We start from the raw sequence: 21,751 nt of genomic DNA on the forward strand, positions 1-21,751 counted from the left end.
ATCTCCATAGTGGAAGATTATGTACCAGCATCTCTCATAGAGAATGATAAGATAGAGAAATTTGAGACTTTTTTTTTTTTGGCAAGGCAATTGGTATATGTGACTTGCCCAGGGTCACACAGCTAGTAAGTATCAACTGTCTGAAGCTGGATTTGAACTCAGGTCCTCCTGACTCCCGGGCCGGTGCTCTATCTACTGTGCCACCTAGCTGCCCCCCAAATAGAGAAATTCTACAAAGAACTTGATAGGAAAGAACCTCCATATTAAATAAATATTTACTTTGATAATCAGTTACTTAAATACAAAGATAAATGGAAGAGAAAAAATCACAAAATTGTTAGAAAATATGGCTCAGCTATTTCCCAACCGACAAAATAGCCAAAGGATATAAACAGATAATTTTTAGAGGAAAAATCCAAATAATAAATAGCAAAATGAAAAAGTTAACTAAATCGCCAATGATCAGATAAATGCAAATTAAAACTATGCAGGTTCTCCCTCATACCCATCAGCTTAGCAAAACTACCAAAAAAGGAAAATGACAAATACTATAGGGGGAATGGAAAACAGGTACATTAATTCACTATTAGGGAACTGTGAATTGGTTCAACCATTCTGGACAGCAATTTGAAACTATTCTCAAAAAACTATTAAACTATTTATTCCCTTTGACCCAGTGATAGTACTACTAGGTTTATACCCCAAAGAGATCATAGAAAGAGGAAAAGAATTCATATGTAAAAACTATTTATATTATCTCCTTTTATAGTGGTAAAGAATTATAAACTGAGGAAAAGTGAAGTGAATAGAACTAGCAGAACAACTTATGTGATAACAATACTATTAAGACAAATGACTTTGAATGATTTAGGAACTCTGATCAACGTAATGACCAACCACAATTCCAAGGAACCCATGATGGAACATGCTCCTCATCTCCTGACAGAGAAATGATAGACTCAGAGTGAAGATTGATTCTCATTTTTTCCCCAACATGTCTAATGTGGAATTTGTTTTGCTTGACCATGCATATATGTTTGTTACAGGGGCTTTGTTTTTCTTGCTTTTCAATGGGGGGTCAAGGTGGGAGTGATAGAATATGGACCTTCAAATAAAATAAATTGAATTTTAAAAATCTATTACCATCATCAAAAGGAAACATGGCTCAGAAATTAAAAAATAATTATAGCAATCAAAGATATATAGACCTTATAAATGGCTCATTACCTATATCATAAATGCTTTTTTTTCAAGAAAGCTTATAGACACTGGACGTGATAAACACCAGGAAAAATCCGACTGCACACATGCTAAATAAATTTCCTCCATTTGACTAACCAAAAAGGAATGATTATCAGAGTGAGAGTCATTTCTTAATCAGATGTTTGTATGCAGACATCAATATGATAGAGCAAACATAAAAATCAATAACCCCCAAATCAATAAATTAGAAGAAAGAATACAGTTTAGAAGAATATGACTTGCAATTCAGAATAGCTTTAACTTTACCTATTTAGATAAGTTATTGATGCTTTTTAGAAATTGAAAAATGGCTAAAATAAAATATAGTGACATGCTATTTTATCATCATCTGAGAATGTTTAATGAATGCACCAATTGCTATAATGAGTCCAAAAGAGCCTAGAACCATTCTCAAGTAGAAATATGGTAGCCAAGGACTATGACAGTTTAGAATATAAACTTGGGGGGCAGCTAGGTGGCGCAGTGGATAAGGCATAAGCCTTGGATTCAGGAGGACCTGAGTTCAAACCCAGCCTCAGACATTTACTAGCTGTGTGACCCTGGGCAAGTCACTTAACCCCCATTGCCCCCCCCCCAAAAAAAAAAGTTAAAAAAAAAAAGAATATAAACTTGTATGTAAAAAATTGGAGCATGTGAAGATGGTAGGTTGTAGATAATCTCCTTCCAAATCCTTGATATGTCTTGGAGGGAAAAAACCCCAAACAAACAAGCAAGTTTATAGAAAGCTTGCCAATAGGCCCCATTAAGCCATATCATCTTGTAAGCACCTAAGGATTAAACTGGAAGGAATATAACAAAGAGATGAAAAATGGAAAAAAAATCTACCAAGACATTTTTAATAAACAATTTTCTCCATCACTGACAAAGGAACTACCATATTTGCACAATAATATCATAGTCCCTGTTGTGATTCATGAGGAAATAGAAGTTACACTAAAGAAAACCAGGGGAGCAACAAGGCTAAACCAAATATGCACAGAGAAGATCTATACTAGAAGCCGAACAATTTTAAAGGACATTGAGAACTGATTTTTAAAATAAGTGGAATGAGAGATATAAAATAATTTAAGAAAGAATGGATGTTATTATTACTAAAATTGGTAGTTGATAAATATCAATAAAGAATAATATGTCAATTTCTCATCTCTACAAAATCTTTATAAGAATAATTTACATATATATTATAAAATTATTGAAAAAGGTATGAGAAAGGGACAAGCAGGATTACAAAATATTTATTTTTTTAAATTTATGGAATAAAACGAACATTTCTATAACATTGTATAATAAAAGTATTATTTCACACGAAACAGCAATTCACTAACTTGCTATTCCTTTTAAATACAAAGCAAAGTTATATAAATTTCCTTCTTCCCCTTTCCCCCTCACCTTAGATATGGCTACCATTAGACACAAATTTATATCTATATCTATGTCTATGTCTATGTCTCTGTCTCTGTCTATGTCTATGTCTATCTATGTCTATACATCTAGATCAAGATCTCTATATCTATCTATATATACGTAAAATTATTCTATACATACTCTGTTTTTCAGTTCTTTCTCTGGATGCAGATAGTGTCTTTCTTCATATATCCTTTATGGTTAATTTGGGCATTTATAATAATCAAAATGTCTTATTCATTCAAAGACATTCTTAAAACAATATTGCAGTTACTGTATGCAATGTTCTCTTAGTTCTGTTCATTTTGCTCTTCTTTATTTTGTGCATGCTTTTCCCATGGTTTTCTAAGATCATTGAAATCATCAATTCTAATAGCATACTAGTGTTCCATCACTATCATATACCATGGTTTGTTTAGCCATTCCATAATTGATGGGCATCCCTGCAATTTTCAGTTCTTTGTCACAACAATGAAAGTTGCTATAAACGTTTTCAAACATATAGGTTCTTTTCTTTTTTCCCCAGTCATCTTTGGAAATAGACCTAATAGTGGTATTGCTGGGTCATAGGTAGTTTAATAACTCTTTTAGCATAATTCCAGATTGCTCTCTAGACAAGCAGGATTTTGTGGCTGATAATGACCAATAGACCACATCTTTATGGGAAGTTGGGCATTTAGATACAATGATAGACTTAGAGATCAGAATACCCATGTTTAAATCCTACTCCTAACAGTAGCTTTGGGACCATGAGAAAGAACTCCTTAGTCTTTTTAGATAAAGTTGCCCCATCTATAAAAATGGAGATGATAATGTGGGGTTGTTGTGAGGCTGTAATAAGACACTTTATAAGGTTTAAACCACTATATAACAGTTATTATTATTATTATTGTTATTATTATAGTCCTACAATTGACAAAGAAAGGAGGAAAGGATACAACCATCCATTGTGCTTACTGGTTGTTGACATTCAAAAAGCATTCAATTTGGAGGAGCAAAATACTGTTTTGAAAACTTTGCTCTAACAAGGAATCTTTCACGCATAGATGAAAATCATATGAAATTCCTTGAAAGATATAACAACAGAGATAAATTTTTTGGCAAGCCACAGATTATTAATAATAAGTGAGGTACTAAGAGGGGAAATGTATGTTCATCAAAAAGTGTCTACAACTGGGGCAGCTAGATGGCACAGTGGATAGAGCACTGGCCCTGGAGTCAGGAGGACTTGAGTTCAGATCCGGCCTCAGACACTTAACACTTACTGGCTGTGTGACCCTGGACAAGTCACTTAACCCCAACTGCCTCACAAAACAAAACAAAACAAAACAAAACAAAAAAACAACAAAAAAATGTCTACAACTGTCTTGACCATTGTACAGTGCAGAGTCCTAATAAAGAGAAAAATTCCTGTGGGTAGTGAGGTTCTATGGATTATTATTATTCTATGGAGTATTCTATGGATATTCTTCCATAGATGGCATTGTCTTGATTACACCAAGCTCTGGAAAACTGCAGTGCCCCCTAAGTGAAATCTATGATCACTTAAAGGATTTTGAGATAATTACACATGAGAAAAATACTGAATAGATGAAGAATGACATCTAGATCATGATATGCTTTTTATGAACATGCACCTAGGTAGCACAGTAGATAGAGCACTGATTAAAAATCTGTTCTCATTCTAGCTGTGTGACCCTAGATAAGTCACTTAACTTCTGTCTCAATTTCTCACCTGTAAAATCAGATAATAGTAGCACTTGCCTCCTAGGGTGGTTGTGATGACACAATGGGATAATATTTATAAAATACATTTCAAACTTGAAAGTACTATATAAATGGTAGCTCTTTATGATGATGATGATGAAAATATATATTGCCAGAGTTTTCTCCCTTTAGCTTCCTTTTTCAGTTTAAGATTTTCAAGGTTATAGGAACATATTACTACTCTATTTTTGGCTGTCCATTATTCTTATATTTTAAGATATGGTACAGAAATCCAAATGCTATCCTTAGACTTCCTAAATACTTTTTGTTCTCTGAAGTCCCTAATTGTCAGAAACGTTGAGAGTACCACCTGTGGCCCTGTGGCATGATTCCTAGCAGAAACTTCTAGGTTCATTCTGCCAGAATTGTTTGTTCCCATATGCATCACCAACACGTCTTGGGATGCTCTCTTCCTTGTCTGTATTGATAAAGACATAAAAAGCTCCAGTTCTTAATTAAACAGTGAGTTTTACCTTTTGGGAGAAGTAGGTAACCTTGGAAATTAAATCAGTTATTTTAAGCTTTAGGACACTTTGTCCTCACTAGGCACAATCACAGGACTGTGAAATAGTTCACAGAAGTAAAGACAGAAGCATCTTCTGTATGTTCTATTCTTTAAAAATGTTCCTGGCCTCCCTTGCAACCTACAAATTGTGTTAATTGATAACATCATGTTTCTTTTGTGTATAAGGTTTCGAACCCTCTGTACGAAGCTTTATTTTTCAGGAGAAAGGTCTCTATGAATGTTATATTTGGTCTTTGTTTCCTTGTCTCTCAGCCTCAATCTCTGTCTGTTTCTCTGTCTCTGCCTCTCCTTCCCCTCCTTTTTCCCATGTTTCCCTCTCTCCGTTCTTTCCCCTTTCTCCTTCCCTTCCCTTTCATTCCATTCCGTTCTGTTCCATTCCCTTCCCTACCTTCCCTTCATTTCCTTTCCTTCTTTTCTTTCCTTTATCTTCCTTTTCTTTTCATGCAATTGAAGTTTACCCCTAATTACAAATGGGAAGTTATTTCTCCTTTCTGACTCTCAACTTCCCTTTCAGTAAAACAGAGGTAATGATGGCCCACAATATCTACTTCAAAAGGTTATTGATAAACTCAAATGAGGTTAAGGTATATAAAGTGCTTTGCAGTCTTTAAAGCATGGACTTTTTTATTTCCTTAACATTATCCATGCACCAGGAAGGAACAGATTTATTTTCATATTGACAAATGACCAACCTTTAGAGGGTGATGCCACCAACTATTACTTGTCTATATCCTTCCTCTTACAATTTATGACTGGATAGTCTCTCTCCTGAAGGTACCTGTGAGGCATGTCTTGGAGAACGAGTAGGGCCTTATTCCTGAGAGGTTCTAGTTTCTTACTTTGTGGGAAGAACCTTATGTTGTTGCTCACTCGTGTCCAACTCATTGTGTCCCTATTTGGAGTTTTCTTGGCAGATATCCTGGAGTGGCTTGCTATTTCCTTCCCCAGCTCATTTTACAGATGAAGAAACTGAGGCAGACAGGGTGAAGTGACTTGTCCAGGGTCAGGTAGCTGGTAAGTTTCTGGGGCCTGATTTGAACTCACAAAGATGAGTCTTTCTCATTGAAGACCCAGCACTTCATCCACTGTGCCACCTAGCTACCTCTATACCTAGCTTAGCTCCAAGTGTTTCAGGGGTCTCATTTCTTCCCTTTTTCTGAGTCAATTTTTTCTGACTTCTAGCCTCCTGACACCATTTAGCATTCCCTTCTGCCTCTTAATATCCTTTTGCTTATTAATTCTGTTAAAGAAAGTTCTTTTCATTATTTCTATGGGAGACAGCGGAACCTTTGACTTTCACAATTTAAAATTTGACATATTTTTGTGATTCTTAATAGATGAAGATCACCAGTACCACAGCTTCTCCTGCCTATTGCCGCCGTTTTTACCTCTTTTATGTTGGGTATATTATTTTCACATTTTGGGAGATAAATTATGTTGTAAATTGAAAAAAAAATCTAAAATGCAAAGTAACCTGCTATGCAAATCCTTGGTAATTTGCCTGGCAAATGTTTTATTTCTGTGTGGTGTCATAGTAAGTGAGAAAATTAATGAAAAATTCATAGGAGACAAGAACAGATTGTTTATTCCATTAGCAGAAAGAATATATAACAGTTAATAAAATCATCATCTTAGACTAAAGTCTGAAGGAGCCTGAAGCAGGATGAGAAGCTTATCTAACTTTATGAAGAGAGAGGATAAAGCTATTAGAGCTCAAAATGAAGAATTACTTCCTAGCTTTTCACATCACATTGATACGTTTTATACTGTATAAGGTTTAGAAATGTGATGTCAATTTAATACATGAATATCTATAGTAATAATAACTTGTCTTTCTGCTCTCACAGTAGGACAAAGCAATTTTTTTCCAAAGTTATAATTAGTCTTCTTGCTATCCCCATGAGACTGATAGGGGGCAACTATTACCATAACCATTATGAAGATGGGGTGCTGAGACAGAGAGGTTAAGCAATTTGCCCAAGGTTACATAGTGTTTCAGAGCAAGAATTTATAACATTTTTTTTACTGAATATTCATTTTGCCTTTCTTTGTTATTTTCTCAATGACTCTCCAATTTGGTCGTCCCTAGTTTATATCTACTTGTATCAGAGTCAGCATCATTGTCATTATCTTCAACAAATATTTATTAAGCTCCTTTTATGGTTTAATGTCTTAGGGGCAATATTAACATTACAATGATAATTCCCATTCTCATAGAGTTCATGACCTAGGAGATGAATGTGATGAAAGTTCATTTTCTTTGCCTTTCTGTCTTCTGGAAACCCAGACCTTGCCATTTGCCTTAACACTACAACCGTGAGACGTGTGAGCCTAGTCACCTTTCAGCTATGCCTTATTATGTATATTCCCTCTCCCTATTAGAATGGAAACTCTTTGAGGTTAGGGACAGACTCGCTTTTAGATTTGTATCCCAAGAACTTAGGAGAGGAAGTGAAGAACAACAGTGTCTATGGATTGTGGAGTACTTGATGTAGAGAGGAGTATGGTACAGTGGAAATAACATTGATTCTTGAGTTAGAGAATCCTTGTCCAAATTCTCTCTCTGATGCTCATTACCTGTGTGATCTTGAACAAAATATTTGACATCCCTAGATCTCAGTTTCCTCATTTGTAAAACAAAAGTTAGATCAGATGGCTTCTAATGATCCTTCTAACTCTAGACCTATGAGTCTAAGGAGAGTATCTTCCAGGTACGGAAGACTATCCAATATGCAGTGTTTTAGGTATAAATTGGCATATTTTATTTAAGGAGTGCCTTTGTGAGGCTAAAGGGATTGCCGTTCTACTTGGCATGAATGTGCAAAAAGGGTATCATTACTCATCTCTTCAAATGATGAAATCCCTGATGTGTTAAATGTAATTAAAGATTTCCATGTGTATTGGGGAGGGGCAGTTTATCAAACTCTGTCATTTTATTACATTACATTTCCTCCATGCATCACATTGTTGCCATTCCAGATAAAATTGCAGAACCTTGTCTCAGGGGAAAAGTTTTTTATCCCTGTTTGTCGTTGGTTGGCTCAAGATCGAGAGGATGGGGAAATCTGCCGGGAATTGCCTGTTTTTCCAAAAGGCCAGCCAATCCTTCCAGGTAAGGGAAGATAAAACTTTAAACAGAACTGACAGCGCTTGGCTGCCAAAGCCAAGTGGCTTCTTGTTGCTCTTGTCTAAAAATTGCTGTGTCTTCTAGCCTTTAAAAACACTGACTCTAATTCTGGAATGTTTGATCCCTAGGGGGCAGCATTGTGTGAGAAAGATGACGGGGAGCTCAAAGGCCCTTGAATAAAATCTGGTGTCTCATGTTTAGAGGCTATTAAAGAAGTTACCATTAAATGAAAGTTTCTCTGATCAGTACCACATGCAATGCCACCCCTCAGAAGAGGAGAAAGAGATGAGAGAGAAATGACAGAGAGAGAGAGAGAGAGAGAGAGAGAGAGAGAGAGAGAGAGAGAGAGAGAGAGAGAGAGAGAGAGAGAGAGACCAGGGGCAAAGAAAGAGACAGAGACTTGAGGTAGAAAAAGAGAGCCAGAGACATTCAATAAGATAAATCACAAAGGAAGAATTACATGACATAGCTTTATCTTCTTGTTTGTGATATTGTTTTCCTTTATATACATGGAGGAGAAAGAATGAGACAGTCATTATTATGTCAGGCAAAAGAAAGAAATATTATATTTATGTGCTCTCCTGGTGTTTGAAATGTATGCCTCAAGATGATTTTACAATGAATATGACTGGAGAAGGCTGTGAGCCAAAACATAGATGTTTCTGTCTTTCTCAAGGTGGAGTGCCATTTTAATGAAACAACCGTCATCTCTTTCAATTGACGGAGTACATGTGAATATATTACGGAAGAATCTGAAGCCAGTTTATTTATCTTACCTATTCCCTTCCTAAATTCCCATCCGGAAAGTAAAAGAATTGTCATTCTGACTATGATCATGAGAGTGATCCACAATCACTATTTATGGCACGTTCAAGCAACACCATCTATTTGGAAAAAGAGGAAATGAAATCTTGAAGACACTAAGCTCTGTGGCAGGTTGTTCATACTTCAGGGGAGACTAAGCATATTGGCAGGTCTAAAAAGTGAAGTTAATGCCTCTTCTAATGCTTAGTACATGCTGGGAAGTACCTAAGATCCTAGATTTACATAGATTTTTTAAAAGAAAAATATTTTGCCTTGTAATTACTCTAAATAGAGCTTTAGTGTTAAACTGTGGTTCATTTACACTGGATTTCAATTTCCATTTCCCATTGTGACAACCCAGAGAAAATATACATGCAATCAAAACAAGGTTTTACCTCACTGCATTTTATACCAGAAAACATTTCTTATGAAAATGCAAACTCTGCACTGGTACCCATTACAATTGATGGATGTAGATGATTTTTTTCTTATGTCCATATGATTCTCTCAAGTCAGCAGTATTTGGGATGTAAAGCATAGTTTCCTTTTCTCATCAGTGACAGTGTATGAGGTACGTCTGACAACAGGAGAACAGTGGAATGCTGGGACAGAATCCAGAGTCTACATTTCTATCTATGGAGAGAAAGGAGATACAGGTTCCAGGCAACTGTTTAGATCAAAGAACCCCAAGAAATTTTTGAAAGGACAAGTGAGTGAGCAAAATCCACTTCTCTAAATCTTACACAAACAATACCACCACAAACCCTACTTTTACATTAGATGATTGGTAATAATTATTCTCCACATATTTGTTTTAACATTTATTGTTCACTGTGAATATATAATAATTATTACTAGGTAATGGATGCACAATGTGGATTTCATGCTATATTTAAGTACATGCTGTATTTGCATTCATTTTATCAAGCAAAAATGATCTGTCACAAAGCATGTTTGTTCATAGCTCTCCTGGGTGTTTGTTCTTCTGCTGAAGTCCATCTTTGATTCCTTGTTAGGGCTTGAAGTGGGCAGTGTGTTCTTTAAGGGCATGGCAGTGGAGCACAGGCTCTGGAATGGATTCTCTATCTGGAAAGGATTTGCATATGTGCTGGCAGAGGGGCTACACTGCCTCTTATGCTCAAACCATCTAAGTTTGGGGGGGCTCCCCACCACAGGCGTGACCATGACATGATCCTTTTGGTTTTTTTGTTTGTTTTTTGTTTTTTGCTCTAATAACTCATTTGATTGCTCATTAATGTGTGGAGAGGCTATGATCTGCTCTAGTAGAATCAGAGGTGAAATCATAAATCTGAAATATTGAAGAGTAGTGCTTCACCCTATATGCTAATATAAGGTCCAAATAGACATGTGACTTAAATATAAATAATCCCATTATAAAGAATTTAGAGAAAGAATGAAGATATTACCTTTTGGATCTGTAGATAGGAGAAGAGTTCATAACTAAACAGGCGTTAGGATCACACAAAATAAAATAGACAATTTTGATTATATAAAAATTTAAAAGTTTCCTGCATAAACAAATCATATGTAGTTAATTTTAGAAGGGAAACAGGTTACTTATGATAAGTTTCTCTGATGAAATTTGTATATTCAAGATATAGAAAGAACTGTTTGAAATAAATGGTCAAAGGATAGGAACAGGTAATTTTCAAATGAAGAAATACAAGCTGCCAGTAACCATATTAAAATGCTCTAAATCATGAATGATTGGAGAAATAGAAACTATAGAAAATTTGATGTTCTGCCTCACACTCATCAGATTGGCATAGTTGACAAAGAAAGGAAAATGACAAATGCTGGAAGGAGTGTGGGAAAACAGGCAAAAGTACTGTTGGTGAAGCTATGAATTGGTTCACCATTGTGCTAAGGTATTTGAAATATATCCCCAAAGCTATTAAACTGTACATACCCTTTGTCCCATCAATACCACTACTAGTTATATACCCTAAAGACATAAAAGAAAGAGAAAATCTTGCAGGTGTTTTGTTTTCATCTTAGTTTTCTGGTCTTCCAGTAATAGGGACTTGTATCTTCCTGGGTCTAAGCCAGGACCAAATTGTTATATTGATTTTCATAAAAAAGTATCTTGATATTTTTCACTTCTTTCTGTATTAGGCATGTATAAACCACAACAAGGTAGGTATGTCCATTTTTTAGTGTAACAGTAATTGAGGACTTGAAGGAATTGTGATCTCTTTCACCAAAGCTCTGCTCTCATTTGTATCAAAATTATAAAATCTGTTTCATTTAAAATAAATTTTATATATTTTTAAAATTAAAAAGCATTTATTTTCTCCCCTTTCCACCCTCCCCCTTTGGGAAAAACCTCAAAACTTTTTTAACAAATATGCGTAGTTAAGCAAAACATAGTTAAGCAAAGCATATTGGCCACATCAAAAAATATGCCTTTTTATGCATATTTAATACCCTAAAATTCCTTTGGATTAATGTAGTCTAGGCTGGTCTAACAGTATTGTTTCTGAGGTAAAGATTACAGTGTTGAAATAAATATAAGCTCCTAAACATTTGAAGAAATCATTATTACAGCAAAATATTTATGTAATTATAATTGCATATAATTACCACTTATATATACCCTTATTATTTATGCATTGATAAAATGAGGAAAATAAATATTTGAAAATTTATGCTTATACTCATAAAATTTTGTTGCTCTTTTGTTCCTTTATTTCTCATCTCATTAGAATCATGTCAATGAATTCAATTTTTCCTTACCCATTTTAATATTATCTTACTTTACAGTGTTGTTAGAAAGCTGGAAATATCACCTAGATCTAATTATGATTTTATTAATTGGTTGCAGACTGACATCTTCTCCCTTGAAGCTGTGCATCTTGGGTATTTGTACAAAGTTGTTATAGCACATGATGGACTTGGCTCAGGTGAGACATTTCTACATAGTGTTAGCAAGTACTGACCAGTGTTTACTGTATTTGTGAGAAATACTAAGTGCATTTATAAAATATTGATGTCCAGTAATATGACTGAGATATTTTGTGTTTATAAAAAAAGCAAATTATCTTATTGTGTAAATTCTAAATAACCTCTCCAAATGTTCATTAGATTTTAGATAGGTATATATATATTTTCTAAATACCTTTTAACCAAGAAATGAAGAAAGAAAAAAGAAAATGGACATTTCATACATAGCCAGGTCTCATAAACTTCTATGAAATTGGCCTCAGAATACTGTAAACTGTGGCTCTTTCCTTTTCCAAAATTTCATCTGATAATTTCAAGACTCTCCTTAAGGGGAGTTCAAGCAAAAATCTCATATATTTTTTTTTACCATATAGAACTTTATATACTTACTTGTTATACATACATCTAACACTTAAGACTCTAAATTACCTAAAGTTGAATTTCAGGGGGAAAAATGGAAAACCAGCTACCAAATCTTAATTGTTATTTGTAGAAGTATCCCTCTTCTGATGAGATGTCTGGTATTGACTGATGCTATCTGTAACCTATTGATTCTATGTTTAAGCGGGGATCACATTACCTGAATCCTGAGGTGATGAGCCTGATTGACAGCAGAAGCCCAGGATTAAATTTTGAAGTTCATCCCTTCAGGTGGTGGAACTGTGACATTTGTCATCACTTAATATATTATGGTGTATAAGTCTGATCTCACAGAAGCTGTTATTTCTTCCTGTGTTCCTGAAGGCAGTGTGAGGTGTATAAAGGAGGAAAGAGCTCTGGTCTTGGAGTCTGGAGAGATTTGGGTAATAATGATGCTAGTTGATATGAACACTGCACTTCAAGGTTTGCAAGATATTTTCAGTACATTACCTGATTTGAATTCCACAGCAATCTTCGGATTTAGATACTATAGGTATTATTATCTTCATTTCTCAGCTCAAGACGCAATCTCAGAGAGTAAAAATGACTTGCCCATTGGCTCGTGGCTAGGAAGTATCAGTAAAAGGAGTGCTGGCCTTGGAGCCAGGTCAAGTCCTGCCTTAGAAACTTAGGTGTTATTTCCAGATTTTTCACTTAGCCTCTTTCTACTTCAGTTTCCTTATCTGCAAAATAGGAATATATGTCTTCCAGGGTTGCTATGAGATTAAACAAGATATATGTGAATCACTTTGCAATCTTTAAAGGAAATATAAATGATAAATATTATTAATATTATTACCATAATTCATGTTGATTGATTACTTATGCATTGATTCATAGCTTTTGGTCTAGTATGAAAATATTTTCAAAGAACATGTTTAGCTTTCATCTTTAGTATCTTTTGGTGTATTTTAGATTGGATCTTTTTTTCTGAGGGGCAATGAGGATTAAGTGACTTTCCCAGTGTCACACACTTTTGGTGTATTTTAGAAACAAAATTATTGAAACTGTAATTTACTTATAATAGAGCCATATTTTAATCTGTTTTACTGATATATTTGTTTTTATATCATCTATTTTTATTCATGTTCTGTCCTTTTCCATCCTCCCAGAGAGACGCCATCATAAAAATGAATTTTCTAAATAAAAAATCAACAAAACTATCAACATACTTAAAAAAATCTGATGTTAGAGTTATATGCAATGTTTCATAGCCATGTACCCCTACCTCTACAAATTAGCCTTGCTTTTTGTCATTGATATACTTGGCCTATATATACTCACCCAGCACTGGGTTTAGTTTTTATTAGCATAATTACAAATCGATTTCTAGAATGGTTGTACCAAATCACAGCTCAATGCATAATCAGTCAGTCAACATTTATTAAGCACTTACTTTGTGACAGGCACTGTGTTAAGTCCTGGGTAGGCAAGTACAAAAAAAGAAAGACATTTCTTGTCCTGAAGGAGTTTACAATCTAAGTGGGAAAGACAACACACAAAAGGGACTTGAAAAAGGGGTGTATGTATGTGCTGGGGAAGGTACCTGACTGATATGGAGGGATGGTAGAAAAGTCAATTAAGTCCCAAAGTAGTAGAGCCAGGTGAGAAAAAGTGGGCATTGATGTGCCTGTCACCAGAGCTTCCCAACCTTGATCACTTGAATCTTTTTTTTTTTCACCTTCACTAATTTGGTGGATGTCATGTCAAACCTCAGAGTTGTTTTGAAGCATTTACATTTCTGTTATTTTTGGTAATTTGGATCTATTTTTCATCTACTTATCCTTTCCCGATACTCCTTAATGCTAGTATTTTCCTTTTGATAGATCATCTCCACTTTATGCTGTTTATACCTTGTTTGTACATAGTTATTTTCATGTTGTCTTTACCATTAGACTGTGAGCTCCTTGAGGGCAGGGACTATTTTTTGCCCTTCTCTGTATTCCCACCCCTTAACATAGTGCTTGGCACATCACAGGTACTTATTATATGCTTTTTTGTTTTTACTGATATAATTTTTTCAAGTTTGCAATTTTTCTTTTGAGAATCCTTTGTTCTTATCAAATGACCACTTCTCTTTTGGCAATGTTATTTTTATATTTAAAAAAAATCTTGTTTAAGTTTCATCTTTCATAACTTTGTACAAATATTTGAAGCAAGAATGTTAAAATCACCATTTATTCAGCAAGGGTATATTTTTATGGGAATTTATGGCCAGCATATTGAATGCATTTTATGCTATTATTTACCAGTCACTTTAGAATGTTTTCCACATTCTTCCCTGATCCTTGTAGCAAGAAGTAATCTCTGCCTCCTCATATCTCCTCTGTGCACTTTGTACCTCTCTGATGTACTTACCTCAATGCTTCAATGCTTAAAGTACCTGTGATTTCATTGGTGTGGATACCCTCTCCACCAGTGCAAAGTGCAGTCCTTCTATGCCTTGGTTAATGGGCTTCAAAAGTGGCTATGGATAAAAAAAAGTATCTTCAATTCATGTTGGTGATGAATTCCTTCAAACATTACTAGGCTGATTCTCTGATGACATAGTCCCTCACAGGGCCTATAATATGTACTTGGTATCATATTATGATTCATACTTTAGTTATTTGAATGCATTCCTTATCTCCCCAATTAGACTGTAATCAGGTTGAGAGAGCACAGATAGTTTCTTATTCATCACTGCATCACTGAGCATTTAGCTTAATGCTTTGCTTTAATGTGAATGTTTAATAAATCTTTCTTTAAAAAAATTTTTAAACAAATTCAGCAGTTTTGAAAGTCATATTAAAACATATATCACAAAAAATCAGACTAGTGTTGGCAATAATTAAAATTCTGATATACCTTGTTTATATGCTATTTGAAATTTCTTTTCTATGTTTAACTTTTTTAGTTTAAATTAAATTAATTTTTTGCTACATTTTAAACTCTTAACTCTCTCTCTCTCCTTCTTCATTCCACACTATAGAAGGCCACCATTTCACACACACACACACACACACACACACACACACACACACACACACACACACACCCAACCATATTATGCATATTTCTGTTTATCAGTTTTTTCTCTGGAGGTTAATGGCATCTTCCTGCATGGGTGCTTTGTAGTAGATTTGAGTATTTGTAATATTCGGAATAACTTTGTCATTCACAGTTGTTCTTTGAGCAATAGTGCTGTTACTATATACAACATTTGTTGGTTTAGCTCATTTCACTCTTTATTATTTTATGCAAGTCTTTCTATGTTTTTCTAAAACCAACCAGCTCATTATTTGTTTAATGAGAACTTTACATTCACCTTGCATCTAAAACCATATTAATTCTTCTTGAATATCAACCTTATCCATTAATTATTTATATTAACATTAAATTTTCCTTTCTTTCAATTTGAATTTAGGAAATGGTTGGTTTCTTGATGATATTGTGATCAGAGACCCTACCACAGATCTCGAATATGCCTTCTTGTGTCACAGGTATCAGTGTGTGTATGTATGCAATTTAACTCAGGGTACTCCCATGTGATATGTTCATAATTTTTGTATATTTGACAATTAGATACTTTCTATTGTACCTGGTCCCTGGTAATTTATACCTGGTTAGTTTATTATTATTTTTTAATCTTTTCATGTAGAAAAAATTTTAAAATTCTATAATTCTGGCCTATTTTAATTTAAATTCTCTCCTTTCTGTTTCCTTCTCTAATAGTGTATTTGTGATATCACTGATCAGAGCTAGGACTATAGTTTTTGTGTCCAAGTAACAAAGCAATGCACTCTGTCCCAGGTGACATTGACTTAATGACCTTGACTTCATTAGGACTGTTAATTCAGTGAATTAATCTGACCTTAATCCTGGCAGAACAGGTTTATTCTCCTGGCTGCTTGTGGACTTCTGTGATTGCTTCAGATAGAGAACCAGTTATTCCCCTCTTGGTTTTACACAATTCTTCTCCCTTCCTTTCCCTGTACCCAATAGAAATGGATTACTCTTGCTAATCTCTTCTATCTACTATTTTAGACTTGGATGGCTAAGTGTCAAAGATAGGTCATTGTGAACACTAAACATAATTGAGTTCTTTTCTCTTCATAGATGGCTGGATCATGGGCAGGATGATGGAAAAATTATTAGAGAATTGTACCCTAGTGATAACAGTACCTTCTTTGGGAGTAAGTGCTGAGCACCCAAATGTCTTGTGGAATTTGGTTTTACTAATGTGATTACAGAAGCCATGACATTGCTAAAGTTAACAGCCTTTTCCTTCTTTTATCTCCACAGGGCAGAAGTTAGAACTTCAAAGAAAAGAAGCTGTAAGCATTTTGTTTTGAGTCTTAAATTAGTGTATCAATTTTCAAATAGCCATTTAATGTGGTAAAACAAAACAGCACATGGATTTTGTATGAAGTTTTTCTATGTGACATTTACCCCCTGTGCCTTCTCATATTAGTTTTCATGTTTTTTGTTTTGGTTGTTGTTGTATGTCTTCTTCTTCTTCTTATTTAATCAGTGGGCTGTTGAAAGTTGGAAATTGATGAAAGGAAACACTCTTCAGTTCTACAACCGACTTAGTGGAGGCTTTGTCCGTCTTCACCCAGATGGCACCGTTGATGCTTTTGGAGAAAAGACAGACAAAAATGGTAAGCTTTTGGCCAAAGCATGTGGTACTGTGGCAGGCATGGGAGGCAGATTTCAAGAATCAGTTATGGTTTTTACTTTTAAGTGCCAGGTAGTTTGGGACAAGAATTAGATGCTCCCATCTTTTTTTTAGCAGTTCCGTTTTTTGAGCATTTGCTAAATCCTGAACTCTATCTGTCTGTCTATCTATCTATCTTTTATCTATGTACATACATATGTGTATGTGTATATAATCTATTTTTAAGTACATATGTGTCTATATATCTATGTATTTCACATCTCCTTTCTCTCCATTTATATATGTATATATTACATACATACACACATATATACATATACATACATGTACATATAAACACAATATGGCCCCCTACCTACATGAAGTTTTCAGTCAGTAGGAAGACAGGAAGACCAGTAACTGTAATATGCAAAATTATATGACAAATCTATTAGGAAATGCCTAAACAAAAGTTCTCTGTGAGGTCTGAGGGACAAGGTAATTACTGACTTGTTGAGGGGTAAATTATGGGACATTCAATGAGGAAGTAACACTTGCATTAAATTTTAAACAATGGGCATAAATTCAGCAGGTTAAAGTATAAACATTCCAGGCAGAGGTAAAAATATAATAAAAAATATGGTGGCAAAGTAGCACAGTTGCAATTTTGGTGGGTAGATAGTAGTCTACTTGGCTAGAACATGGAGTATATCAAAGAAAGTTATATATTAGTAAAGTAGATCAATATCATGGAGGACCCTGAACTTCTGGCACAGAACTTTGCATGTTACTCATTTGATAATGGGACCCCTAAGGATTTTTTTGGGGGGGAGGTTTGTGGAGCAATGGGGGTTAAGTGACTTTCCCAGGGTCACACAGCTAGTAAGTGTCAAGTGTCTGAGGCCAGATTTGAACTCAGGTACTCCTGAATCCAGGGCCAGTGCTCTATCCACCTAGCTGCCCTCCCCCCCCCCCAAAGATTTTTGAGTAGAGGATTGATGTGATTATATTTCTAGCTAAGTAAGTTAAATAAGATTATTTTAGCACTGGTATGAAGAACAGATTTGAGAAAGGGGAGTGTCTCCATTAACCTACATGGCCCTCATGTGCAGAATTTATAGCTGTACTAACAGTGCCATCATGTCATGGAACAAGATGCATTGAAGAAATTGGAGCTCAGCATTCCTTAACAAAAGGATAACATAGGAGTTCTGGGCATTGATTTTTATAGGAAGCAAAGCAAATGACCCTTGTAGGATCCTTTAATTTAAAAAATTAAGACTTTATGGACAAAAATCCAACCAAACTAAATAAGACTGGGTCCTTTATGGGGGACAATTATTGAAAAGTGTCTCTAAGAAATGATGTGAAGGATGAGAATTGAAGAAAGGACCTGTCGATATCATCCATACACCTGCCCCACTTGGCCCTCTTCCTGGTCCCTATTGTTGACAATATCTTCCAACCCTTAGATACCTCCTATGATGCCTATATCCTGCATTTCCCTAAATCTGATGCAATCAATTCATCTTAAAGCCCTGGAAATGAATTCCTTCCCGTTACCTCAAGAAATATTATTGCAATCTGTGATTACTTGTTATTATGAATTCTTGCCCCAAATTGACTTCTTTCTAAAATAATATTTTACCCGCTGCTGGAAATAGTACACTGTAGAACACCTAATTCTTTGGGGCAGCTCTTTTTTAGACCTACCAGTCAAGAATGCTGCATATTTTCTACAACTGTCTTATGCCTATCTTTTCTCTGACTAAAACATTCTCTTTTCTAAATATTGCATGCTATGCTTCTCTCTAACACACTTTCTTTTCTTCCTCCTCTGTCCTCTTAAATTTCAGTGGATTAAAGCTAGTAATAAATAATAGCTCATCTAAGTCAATAAAGATCTATAGGCAGAGCTTGCTAACTGCCAAAATGGGGGGTAAGGAGGAGTCTTGCCCTGAAGAGCTATCAATCATCTTGAATATACTAGTACTATGTAAACCACAATGGGCAGTCCAAAGCAAGTAGGTGCCTAGGGGCAGTGAATAGAATTCCATGGCTTAGCTGGCATTCCTCTGGTAACAGCAGGCTTTTTGATAATTGCATGCAGTGTGGTTTCCTGATGTTTGGTGGCCCATAAATCCTTACTGTGAGGCAGTTTTTTTACATCTCCGGAATGTGTTATAATGGACAGCACTGACCTATGGACAACTTGCCAATGAAAGCTCTGAAGAGCATCTTCCTGGCATAGGATTTTTCAGTCCATAAAACAGACAGCAAGGCTTTGATTTCCCACTCACATATCAATTCTTCCAGCTAGTTATCCAGCTGGATGTAAGTCCCATTTGCATGACTCAGAGATCTGTATTGCTCATTTCTCTAAGAACTATTGAACCATTTTGTGGCACCACGGAGTCTAAAAATGGTTGCACAGCACAGGATTGTACTGGAAATCCCAAAGGGAGCTTCATTTTATGATCATAAGCTGTAAACTACTAAAAAAATTCAAAGCAAAACAAGGATGAGGAGAACAACAAAAATCATCCACCGGTTACTTCTTTACCCTCTCGTCCATTGCCAAAGCTCCATGTTCAAACTGAAGCAAGAAGTAAAGCTATTTGATTTTTAACAGTAAAGCCTTGATGGATAGATTTATGGCTGAGTTGGCTTCATAGGGTTCCTGCTGAGATTTTTAACAGCTTTGCTGGCAAAATCCAGCTTCCCATGGTCGCCTACATCCATTGAGCTTGTCTCTTGTGTGTGAAGAGGCTTATTAAAAAGCTGTTCATCCTGTGGATTCCGGTGGACCACCTATAAATCTGGGATGCCCGGCTTCCTAAAAGGGTTAATCAGGCTATTTAGTGGGATGCATTACTAACTCTAAGCAGGGTGGCTCTGTTTTGTTCTAAAAAATTCTGACGATATTGTCTGGACATCTGTGTATGTGTATGTCTATCCTATTTATGATTCTGATAGTGAAGATTTATGTGTCACTAAGTTTTGTGCTTCTCTAGAACATATCCTCTTTACAAAGCAAATTCTTTTTTTTGTACTTGGTCTCATATGAGCCTCCCAATAACCCTGTGAAGTAGGTGTTATTAGTATGCCTGTATTACATATGAACAAACTGAGGCTAAAAGATGCTAAGTAACATAACTAGTAAAGGTCTGATGAAGAATTTGAAATCAGGTCTTTCTGGCTCCAAATTCAGCACACTTAGACCTTATTTCACCTAACTGCCTATGAGTATTTGTGTAAAGTTAGCATTTTATAATAATGTGAGGACTCACTTTGGAGTGACAGAACCTGGATTGGAGGTCTGACTCTTCTGCCTGGGTGGCAGTGATGAAATGCTTTATAATCATTCTAAGCCTCTTTTGCAAAATGGGGATAACAACAACTTGCATTACCTCCCTTATGGTGTAATTTTGAGGAAATGGATGTGTAAACTATGTTTTTTATGGGAAAAGGATTTTGGATTCAGATGAATGACTTAAGGACTACTATTTCAGAGCCTTGTGATCTTGGATAAGTTACTTATCCCTCCTAGGCCTCAGATAATCCAACTGAAAAATGGAGGGTGATTTGGATTAGACAACTTCTAAGGTCACCTTGAGCTCCAAATCTATGATCCTATTAAATATCTTATTAAAGTTTTATTAATATTAAAGTATATATTACTTAAAAGGTATTACACTTGTATACTTACAAAGCAGTATTTATAAAATATTATAAGTATGGGGCAGCTAGGTGGCGTAGTGGATAAAGTACCTGCTCAAGAGTGCCTGAGTTCAAATCCAGCCTCAGACTCTTCACATTTACTAGCTGTGTGACCCTGGGCAAGTCACTTAATCCTCATTGCCCTGCCAAAAACAAAACAAAACAAAACAAAAATGTTATAAGTATATATTTACAAGGATTAGAAGTACATTTACATTGCTAAACAGGAGAACTAGTTTCTGGGGCTCTGCAAGCAGTCAACAAGCATTTATTGCTACTATCTATTAGACACTTTACTATGATCTGGGATTACAAAGAAAGGTAAAACAAACAAATGAATAAACTGCCCAGTATTTATTGCCTTGAGCAAATTAATTGGCTTCTTTTGGATCTCAGTTTTCTCATTGGTCAGGTGAGAGATTTGGATGAGATGATATTATTATTTGTTAAGTCACTCACTTCAAAGGATATGGTAAGTAGATGGAGAGGATGTGTTTAGGAGCTGAGGAGGGTGGTGGTGAATGGGGTACATCAATGTCCACCATTGAATAGCAATACTGATTATGCTAAGGCTCTTAAATTGGTTGCCGGGGGTGGAAGACCTCCTGCTTACCTCTTTGTCCATTTATGTACCAGTCAACTTTTTATTCTACTTATTCCAGCTATCCATTTAATGGTTTGCTGAGCTAAGGCAATCCTTTCCTGACTATTCATAGCTCACAGATTAAATAGGAATGAAACTGAAGCAAGAGAAAATTTATAGAAATAGATATAGGGGATATGCTATCATGGAAAGAACAGTGATCTTGGATTTAGGAGATCTACCTCTGCATCTGAGACTTGATGTTTACAACTGTGTGAGGAGTACAGACAAATCACTGTAACTCTCTAAACCTTAGGATGTTCATCTCTAAAATGGGCATAGGATATTTATATCTCTCAACCCACAGGCTTGTTTATGAGGACCCCCACCCCCCCAACTCTAACCCTTAAAAAAGTGAGTTAATAAGGCACACTGGACTGAATCAGGAGAACAATTTTGAGGGGCTCTGTCATTGCCTACTTGTATGACTGTGGTCTGGTTAATTGGCCTTTACAAATTTTAGTTTTATTATTA

General features: G+C 35.4%; 1 protein-coding gene across 1 annotated transcript in view; it reads left to right on the forward strand.

Moving 5' to 3' along the window:
• RP1 (RP1 axonemal microtubule associated) overlaps positions 1-21,751 on the forward strand; it is a 715,393-nt gene that overhangs the window by 118,080 nt on the left and 575,562 nt on the right. The window contains exons 7-13 of the mRNA XM_043976222.1: positions 7,940-8,072; positions 9,449-9,600; positions 11,737-11,815; positions 15,682-15,757; positions 16,374-16,450; positions 16,560-16,591; positions 16,789-16,918. Coding sequence (XP_043832157.1) covers positions 7,940-8,072; positions 9,449-9,600; positions 11,737-11,815; positions 15,682-15,757; positions 16,374-16,450; positions 16,560-16,591; positions 16,789-16,918 — 679 coding nt within the window. The remainder of the gene's footprint in view (positions 1-7,939; positions 8,073-9,448; positions 9,601-11,736; positions 11,816-15,681; positions 15,758-16,373; positions 16,451-16,559; positions 16,592-16,788; positions 16,919-21,751) is intronic.

This window comes from Dromiciops gliroides, chromosome 1, assembly GCF_019393635.1.
Source record: "Dromiciops gliroides isolate mDroGli1 chromosome 1, mDroGli1.pri, whole genome shotgun sequence".
NCBI classification, from domain to species: Eukaryota; Metazoa; Chordata; class Mammalia; order Microbiotheria; family Microbiotheriidae; genus Dromiciops; species Dromiciops gliroides.